The sequence below is a fragment of the Juglans regia genome, chromosome 14, assembly GCF_001411555.2.
Source record: "Juglans regia cultivar Chandler chromosome 14, Walnut 2.0, whole genome shotgun sequence".
Classification (NCBI taxonomy): Eukaryota; Viridiplantae; Streptophyta; class Magnoliopsida; order Fagales; family Juglandaceae; genus Juglans; species Juglans regia.
The window spans coordinates 25108608-25119326 of NC_049914.1; the positions used below are offsets into that span (position 1 = coordinate 25108608).

The 10719-nt window shown below is 29.4% G+C and overlaps 1 protein-coding gene across 1 annotated transcript; it reads right to left on the minus strand.

Moving 5' to 3' along the window:
* Positions 1 to 4029: 4029 nt before the first annotated feature.
* On the minus strand, positions 4030 to 6258 carry LOC108998721 (phospholipase A1-Igamma3, chloroplastic-like). The gene is made up of 2 exons (XM_018975397.2): positions 4558 to 6258; positions 4030 to 4178 (listed from the first exon to the last, which is right to left on the minus strand). Exon 1 carries the CDS (start codon positions 6116 to 6118, stop codon positions 4592 to 4594), a length of 1527 nt encoding a protein of 508 aa, XP_018830942.1. The 5' UTR covers positions 6119 to 6258; the 3' UTR covers positions 4030 to 4178; positions 4558 to 4591.
* Positions 6259 to 10719: the final 4461 nt, after the last annotated feature.

A 10719-nucleotide genomic window follows, 5' to 3' on the forward strand; every position in this document is an offset into this window, starting at 1 on the left:
CTACTCCTCTCGAAATGGGTTTGGATTCTGAGATTATTTCAGATAATTTAAGGATGGGTTTGAATAGACATTTCAGATAAAAATATCTAATCTGGAATTGTAATATACAGTAATTTTGACTATCCAAACATAATATTTTATATCTTAAGTTTTGAAAACATCCATTTAAATTAACAGTAAATAAACAGTATAAAACAGTAAAAATTGACTTGAACAGTGCACAGTGGGACCCACCCCTTTATCAAATCTAAAAAGTCAAAGCTATCTCATCTCATCTCATTATCTAAACACACACTTTTTTCACAAATTATCCATCTCATCTTAACTAAAAAAATCTTACTATTATTCTAAACATCTTATCTCATCTTATTTAAACTGTCTATCCAAATCTACCATAAGTTGATTTGTGAATAGTAGTATTTTGTTAAGTTCTATTAGAATTTATTTGAATATAAAATATATATTGAGATATTTGTTTGAATATATAAAATAAGTTGACATGAGTTTTAATTTTCTATTGGAAGTTGAATGAATAATAAATTTCATCAAAGATTTTATTAATATACGATCGGATAAGATCAAAATAACTATTTCCGAAAAAGAAAAACTAAAATAAAAAAAGTGTTTGATTTTTATTTTTTTTTAAGAAATGTACTACTAAACTTATAGTTATATACAGTAGAAACTACTAATAAAACTGTGCTAAAAATGGACACATAGTAGGCGAAGATGGATATTGTCATGATGATCAATGCAATATCATTGCATATTTTGCTAGCCAACACGTTTCCCATGATCACTTTGGAAACAAGCACACACCTCACTATTATATTAGTGGCTTACAATTTCTTATACGCCAGTCATCATATTCTGGTTTGGAAAATATTATTCTTTCCACTTGTTTTTACCGTTAGTTCTTATCATTATTAATTTATTATTATTATTTTTTATTTAATGATTAAGAAAATATTTTTTAATAATATTATGAATTTTTTTATTTTTTAAAATATATTTAAATATGTTAAGAAATATTTGTTAAAAAAAACAAAAAATACATTTCAAAACTACTAGCGGGAGCCCAGCTGGAGCTCCCAGCGGTGTGGGAGTAGCACCGCTCTTCTAGTTTTGTCTTTTGGTTGACAACAAGACTTTGCATGTGATGTTTTTCTTTAATTTTTAGTTATTTTTGTATCGCATGCTCTGCACAAGACATTTTTTAGCGCTTTTCGAAGGAGAATATTATTACTCATGCAACATGATTTGTTTTTATCTTCTCATTATTTAATAAAATGATATATTAATAATGAATACAGTAAAGATAGCACAATTAATAAGAAAAAGAAAATATTAAAGGTACTTAAGAAAATTTTATAAAAAAATTATTTCTCTACATATTAGTTATTAATACATTGAAAATCATCAAATTTAAAATTTAAAATTTGAATTTAAAAAAAAACTAACAAAATGAGTTTTGTAAATAAAAATATAAAGAAATGCTTTAGCTACAAAATGATTAAATAAAAGTAAACTCACAAACTGAAGTGACTTGATATGGTACGTCATATTGTACAATTATTTTTACTGTAAAGTTGATCTAACGGATCTCATGAAATTACATCAGTTTGTACGTTTACTTTTATGTAATCTATTTATATCTGTAGCAGTTCTAAAAAATATAAGTACATTAACCCTGCTCAACTTATAATTAGAACAATGTTAATTTTTCCTTATGATGGACTTTGGTTTGGATTTATACATATTTCTTCTTAATAATTTATGTTTTTCGATCGGATTGAGAGGGAGGGGGTTGCGTTGTCAGGTTGCTTTGTGTTTATCAATATACTGTATATCCCATTTTAATGAGACTTTGAAAAGGAACAGGAGTGATTGCTATTTAGCATTTGATTTTGAATAAAATTTTGATGTAAAATATGAAAAAAATAAATAAATTTAGGTTTTCAAGTAAGAGAGAAATACATAAAACAAATCTTATAATATTTATTAATGTATGTGAAATTTTTAAACAATATCAAATGCCCACTAAATTATATCAATGTCTAAGAAATAGTCTCTTAGACATTTTGTCCATAGAGTGAAAGTCCTCTCCTCTTCTGGATGGTGGGATTTGAAATCTTTACTTCAGGTAGAGTGTGTTCTCTCAGACTAATTAATGTAATATTGAATCGAACTTAAAGTGAAAACTAAGAAAAAAAAAATTAATGCAAAAGTCAGTCTAAAGAAAGCCAGACTGGAACTAGAATTTCTAAATTTTTGGACAGCCATGCACAGATGTTCATGAGTTTAGACGAGAGAAGATATAATGCCTTAAAGAGGTCATCAGTCAAATCCAGTAATATTATTGCGCACCCAAGAATTCATAATGACATTTGAATTCACAGAGTATTTGGTGAAAACATGGTTGGGGGGCATTAAACTTAATTTATATATGCAACATCCCTATCCTCACTGCACTAAAATTGAGCAAAACATTATTGCATCCAATGTTTGCTAGTGCAGGCATTGATCAAAGCATTGAATGATCTCGATCTCCACTCTAATTAGAAATATCACTAAATTGAAAGTGTCCAATTGCTGGCCGTATTGTATTTTGACCCTATTATTATAGAAATATCACTATATTAAAAGAGTTTACATAATCATTAATTCTTAACATAATTCGTTAAAAGTATCAAATATCTGTATTTCTAAAGTACTTAATAATTATTAATTACCAACTAGGTGACAATATTTAATCATAGTGGAACATGTTAGATTCAAATTTCCTATTGTTTTTCTCCTCTTGATCTCTCAAATAAAGATGTTATAGGACATGAAAATGACAAATTATAAAAGTTTGATAGTGGTATTTGGAATATTGAGGGAAAGAGATGGAAAGTGCAATCATCACTCGCACAATGTGGTCCGAATTGCGCAATCCAACGTTGGAAAGGTATTACAAGTATACCCAGCATTTCTATATACTTTATAATACCCATGATTAGGGGTGTCAATATGTGATACGACCCATTAACCCAATACGAACACGACACGATAAAAGCGGGTAAAGGTTTACCTTTAACAGATTCGGGTCAAAACAGGTTGACCCGTTAAGACACGATAGCTTAACGGGTTGATAACGGGTCAATCCGTTATGACCCCATTAAGAAAATTAAAATTACAATTATACCCTTATACCTAAAAAATAAAAATGTTGGATTTTAATTTCGATATTTTTATTGTTTAGATTGTTATTTTGGACTTGTAGTTAATTTTATATTTTTTTATAGATATTGTAATTTTAACATTTATATAAAATTATGCTAAACTTATCTAGATTAAAGAGGTTAATTTTGGGTTTGTTTCAATCCATTTACATAAATAGATCAAAACGGGTTGACACGACACGACCCGTTATGTTATTGGGTCGTGTTAGGGTTTGAGATTTTGACACGATAAGCTTAACGGATCGGGTTAGGGTTGACCTATATAATATAATATACATGTCTTGACACGATACGAACACGACCTGTTAACACGATTTGACACCCCTACCCATGATGAGCCTTCTCAAAGCATCATTACCTTGAGTCAACAGGCTCTAGTGTTCGGTGCATGGATCCAACAGATCATATACATTTTCCGACATGATCATAATAAGGAGAAACAACAATAACTTTGCAAAATGGGTGCATGATTTAGTTTAAAATTAATTTTTTTCATCATCCAATTACGTTACTATGTTACGATTGTACAAATTCCACAATAAATCTTTTAATAGGAAAATTCAAACACCCTAAGAAACTTGCATAATCCCATTTAATTATATATAAGTATTAATTTTATCGCTGACTCAACGGTACTTATACTCATTTATTAATACTTACTGAGTTAAAAAATTAAAAGGAATTTAGTGATGGGCACACAAATAATATAAATTAAGTAGTTATGCTTACCTTTTCAAACCGGATGATAAGTTATTAAACCTAATATATAAAAACAAACAGTACTAATTAAAGAGAATAAAAAAAGTGACAACCAAAATATATATATATCATTCAAAACCCACGTTCTTCTACTTTGGTGACGTAGGTTTTGCTTGTACGACATGTTTATGGTCAAGTGAACATGATAGGTGGTCCAGTCCAGCAATAAGTAGCCATTTTGATTGCTTTCCCATCCTGCAAATGGAGCACTACTCTTGTCTAAGAAAGGACATTGATGATCAATTTACAGAACATCAACTTGGATTTACAGGCAGGTAAAGTTGCCCGTGTACAGTTTGAAGATGCTTTGTTTAAAAATGAAAAATGATATTTCTTTTTTAAAGAGTGAATAAATATAAAATTTAAAAAAAATAAATGACGTTTATTCAATAATTATATTTAACATTAGTCCAGATATTACTTAAATGTACGTCATTTTATAAATTTATTCGTTTTAGAATTTCTTTATTGCTGTAAAAAGATGTTTTGAGATACTTCCAAAACAAATTTTATTATAAAAATATTTAGGTAAATTAATATTTTTACAACATGTAACAATTGTCGGTCAACTTACCATCAAAACTAGTGCATGGGATCCTCACGATTCATTAATCACAGATCTCATCAGAGGTAGCAATCTTGAGTGCTTGTTCAAGGTGGTGGGCAGTGTCCGGTGGGTGTGCCTCCAATCTGGGTCTTTCCGGCAAAATCCACCGTCCTTCGCCATTCCTGACCATGCCTTTGTTCTCATCCTGCCTCCAATATGGAGGCACCCCATATTCAGTCCTCAAAAAATCACAGCACTTGTTGACTAGGGCTATATCCCTCTTCGTCGCCAACCGAAACTCCTGTCCCTTCCCATGGTAGCCGTCGACCAAGTGTAAATGAACCTCCAAATTATGCGCACAACCAAGATCATTATTCGTCTTCAGATAAGGGCTCTGAGTGTGATCCAATGCAAGTTCCACTCCAACATGAGCATAACTCCATGGAAATGACATAGCATCCTCTACATACTTCTGGAACTGGAATTTCTCGTTTGCAATTATCCCAGGTACAGTTGGCACCTTGTCGTGCACATTTGTCACTCTCAGTACCTTAACTCCGAGCTCATCGCATCTTTCCTTGAACTTGAGGTTGCCCACTCGAGGACCCGAAAAAGAGTAAACCGTGATGGGAATCTTGGTCGCAAAACCAGTACCATCACGTACAATATTTAGCTTCATCTCGGCTATGTCATAAGCACTTAAGATAGCCAAAGCAGCTCCAAGACTATGCCCCGTCACTGTAATGCTTATTTCTTCTCCTCTGTAGTAGTCCAGAAGCCTCTTGATTTCGGCTAGTACTTGTTCACGAGCTGAGAATGAGCAATACTTGCAGTTCTCCTCTTTCTTGGTGTACAAGTCGTAGAAGCCCGACTCTATCTTGATCGATGGGTCTCCACGAAAGTTCGCCGGGTGGAGAATATCTTTGAGATCACATACCCATTCGAGGAACGTCACTGTGCCTCTCCAGGCAATGACAATTTCGCGCCGCCCCAGCCGTTTGATCTCTTCCTCGTCGGTGGTAACCGCCACATATCCCATCCAGTTTGCATGGGTGCTCCAAACGCTGCTCATCTTGGATTTTTGGAAGAAATTGGGGAGGTTGATGTTTGAAGTTGCGTATAAATACCGGCTGATTTTGTAGCCTTTGTCTGCCATGTCGAGCTTTTCGAAGAAATTGGCTCCTCGGTATTTGCATGTGCCACAGTACTTGGAGTGAGGATCAAAGTCGAAGGAATCGTAGCAAGCTTGTGCGAATTCTCCATACCGGATGATTTCTTGTCGGAGGTGTGAATTCATGGGGTCCAGAAGGCCTTCCCAGTCATTGTTGCCCTGAATTTCCTTCCAAATTTCACAAAGGGGCCGGTCCTGTTCCTCGAAAACTAGGGTCGAAGGTTCATCCAACTCTAGGATTAAACTCGAGACTGTCGAGCATTTTGTGCCTATGGCTGGCTTATAATTTGGTGAAAACGGTTTCTCTGGAAGGCCGAGATTTTGGGTTTTTATGAGGTTGTGTCTTGGCAGGAGCCCTGGAGAACGAGGTCGGAGAGTTGAGATGGACTGGTTGAGTGGTGTTAGCAAAGACGCCATGAAAGGTTTCTCACTGAATTTCTCTTATCTTTGTATAGGGAGGACTATGTTCTTCCCCGAGAGAGAGAGGAAAAGGGGTTTCTCACTGAATTTCTCTTAATGGTTAAAATGATCGAATTTGAAGTGTGTGCGGGTGTGTAATGGAGTGGGTCCTGGGATAGAGAATTGGTGCAAGTGGAAGTGGAACTGGAAAGTGCGTGCTCATAAAAACCACTCTGCGCATGTAGCGACGAGCAATAAATGAGGGAACTCAATGCAGTGATATGATATTTGTGGAAAGAGTGGGGCTACCATGCCGGCCAACTCTTACTTACTGCTGCTGTACCCATTTTTTTTTTTTTTCCATATTTTCTTAATATATTTAAATATTTTTAAAAAATTAAAAAAATATCAATATACTTAAAATTACTTCTTTTAATCACTAAATAAATAAAAAAAATTGACCAACAGTCAAATAGAGCAATTAACTTGGGGCGGCAAAGTAGACTTTTTCTTAGAAAAAAAGTAGACTATTATGTTGTTCCACTCTTATTGGGCGTACTGTCCAGTAATTTTTTTTTTTCACATTTTTTAATATATTTAAATATTTTTAAAAAAATATCAATATATTTAAAATCATTTTCTTAATAACTAAATAAATAAATAAATAAATAATTAAACAACGGTCAAATAGAGCGATCAACTTGGGACAGCAAAGTAGACTCTCTTGAGAAAAGAGTGGGGCTATTATGCCATCCCATTCTTATCGCTGGCCGTATCACCCAGTGATTTTTTATATATATATATTTTTAATAAATTTAAATATTTTTAAAAAATAAAAAAAACCAATACATGTAAAATTACTAAATAATAAAAAAAAATTGATGCAAACGTTGAAACGGAAAGGTGTAGTGATGCCGGCGAGGTGTTTGAAGAGAAATGTTTTCGGTCTTGGATTCGAGACCGAAAAGGTGTCCCGAATAATTTTTTATTTTTTTTATTTAGTGATTAAGAAAATATTTTTTTAATGATGTTATAAATTTTTTTATTTTTTTTAAAATATTTATAATGATTAAAAAATACATAAATAAAATAAAATAAAATATATTATTTAGCAGCCTAATTCAAGCCACTTTTTCGGTGGCTATAGCAGAACTCAAAGAATAATGAGTCTTATCTTCTATTACTTTTCTATTATTCTTTTTAATTTTTAATTTTTAATTTTTTTTATTTAATAGTTAAAAAAAGTGACTATTATTAAAATTGTATATTTTTTTAATTTTTTTAATTATTAAAGATATTAAAAAAATATTTAAAAAAAATACATTAAAAATAATAAATTAGGGATAAAAGAATTGTAAGTTTATATTACCCGGAAAGAAATTCCTCATCGAGTAATATTTCATTATAGAGTATATTTCAAATTTTCATCGATAGAATATAGTGACTATTTCAGTCCTATTTATACGAAAAGGGTAAAGAGAAAAGCTGTATTACAGACTTGGGATTCTGGGAACCACGTGAATATTTTTGTTATTGGAGAATCATTCCAGAGGCTTCTAGTTGTAGGTGCGTGGGCTTGTCCTCCATAGTTTGTTCGGCATGGTGTCCATCCTGTCCAGCAGCATCCATTGCCTTATCTGGGAGTGAGTAGTGCTGTGCAAATAAATACGATATTTATATAAAATAAAATTAATTTTATAATAATAAATTTTATTTTTATTTTAAAACGATTGTATGATATTTACATAGCTATACTATTATACGTAACATTACTTTATAAAATAACAGTACGATAAAAATGTTAATTTTAAAGATCACGGAAGCTACATTAATATGTTATAAATTCATTTTCAGATTTATAAATAGGACATTAATTCCTTAGAGTAGCAATTAGCAAAGATATTAAAGAGGGCATGCATAATTATGCTTCTAATTTGAAAATTCAAGAGCACATAATCATGCATGCATTATTGTAAAGAGAAATATTTTAATCACAAATAGAATATATAAAAATAATTTTACAAATTAATATGTCTTCAGATTCGTTAGATTAAAAAATTATTTTTATTATAAAGTATATCTAATAGATCATATAAAATCATATCAATTTATAAAATTATTTTTATATAATTCTTTTTTATGACTATAACCTTCCTCTATTACAAAACACATTCCTCAAAAAAAAAAAAAAAAAATGAAAAAGGAAGTCAAGAGTTTATTTAGATGGTTGATATCGACAACCGACTTTATAAAGGATATTTAAAGGAGGTAGGTTTATTGTTGCATCTTATCCACGTGCATTTGAAAGTGCGGCTATCCCGGCCTCATGATTTATTGGGTTCCTCTAAGCTTTATAAAGTAGGTTAGAGCATCTTTGTTAACTTGATCAAATAAAAAGTATAATCAAAATTTAAATAATATATATGCTAAAAAAATTTTACATTGGATTGAACATATCTAAAATAATTTAGATTTTGGCTAAAGATAGAAGATTAATGTTGATTTATCAAACATTAAAATACTAATTTTTCACTCTAATTAAAAATACTATTTGGTTTGTAATTAAGAAATTTAGATGAGTTTAATCAAATATTTTTTATTATTAGTATTAAATGACTTTTGAAAATATGGTTTTTTAATATTAATTTAATTAGAATATAATTATTATTAATATTTAATTAGTAGAACTACAAAATGTAATAAAAATAAATTTAAAAAATTATTAAATTAATAATATTTTATTATTATATAGAGAATAAATAGATAATTTAATATAGAAATTGAATTTAAATAGAAGAGATAAATATAAAGAAATATGATATTGATTAAATTTTAAAAATAAATTTGATTAAATCAATGAGGATGCTATGGGTAATGTTAAACCTTGCTAATCAATGAGTCGATGGTTATCGCTTTATCAGTTTGTGCCATTTTGTATCCACCAATACTTAACAAATCCCGACCTTTTTACCTTTCGGTTTGAGCCATCGGCGCGCTTCCTTCAACCAGCCTTTTATGCAAGAGCTTTGCTACACAACCTCCACCACACTCCACACTCCACACTTTTTTAAATTTTTTAAATTTTTAATATTTTTTTTAAATTTTTTTTTGAGTTTATTCTTTTTAAATTATTTTAAATTTTTTATTCATTATTTATATAATAAATATTTAATAAAAATTAAAAATAATATGGAGTGTGGAGGTTGTATGAATAGTAGGAAGTTGAGTAGATTTTTTGTTTATGCAATCATAACATGCGCGAGTATTGCATCATAGGACTAAATATCATAATTTGGTCAAAGTCTGATCAAAAGAATATATGCACATATATTACGTTCCGAATTAATATTATGCTAATAAAGTATATTTTATTCATTCATTTTTTTTACATAATCTATAATTTATTATGTAAAGTAATACAAATAATTATGTATGTATATATATATATCAAAATGTAAAAATTTTAAAAATGTTTATCTATTTAACAATTATTGATCCGCGAGATATATAATTTTAATTTTTTTTTCTTTTTCAACCAAAACTTAGGAGGTTTGAATAATGAGTTGAGATAAAAATTAAAAGTTGAATAAAATATTGTTAAGATATTATTTTTTAATATTATTATTATTTTGAGATTTGAAAAATTGAATTGTTTATTATATTTGTTATGAAAATTTGAAAAAATTATAATGATTAAATGAGATGAGTTGGGAGGATTTTTGTATCCAAATCGTTCTGTTATATGAGTATATTTGGTTAATGATAGTGCAACATCACGGATCCTTTTCTTTTTTTTTTTTTCTTTTTTTTACCTAAAATCATTGCACAATAAATAAATGCAAACATGACATTTTATTAAAAATAAATTTTAATTTTATAAATTTACGCTTCAATTAATATAGCAATAAGATCAAGATGGTATGTTAATCATTTTCCATATGTATGTAAAGAGTTTTGTTACACATAAATAGGTGTGTTAACAAATTACTTATAATGGCGACATAAAAATCCATATAATATAGCTATAAGAAGATGGTACATTAACCACTTGCATGTTCTATGTTGAAGTGAAACACTGTTACACTAGTATATGACGACATAAAAATACACTCTATATAGACTATAAATCTATGATGTTTATAATTATTTATTAATAGTTTTAAATATTTGAATCAATAGTGTATATTTATTTATTTTTCTATAAGTTCTTTTTTCTCGTTATTTACAAATAGAGAAAATCAACATATAAGATTTTGCCTTTGATAATTTGGATTTGTCGAAATATCCAAAAAGTTTTATAGGTACTTATGTAGATAGAAATAATAATTAAGTTAAATAAAATGCCAAAACTAACCTCTTAATTCTTTACTGTTTTATCTTCTTTTTTCTATATCTAATTTTATCGCAGTTAATAATTGAATAAGGCACCATTTAAAAAATTAATCATATACTTAAAAAGATTAAAAATTAAAAATTTTAATACAACACTAGTACTACTACATATATGGGCACATACTCAAGGCCGTTTTCACTGATCATTATATAATTTTTGAAGTATGGAGTTATATTCTTAAGATCAAGTGCCATTATATAATTATTATCAAATAAAAATAAAATAT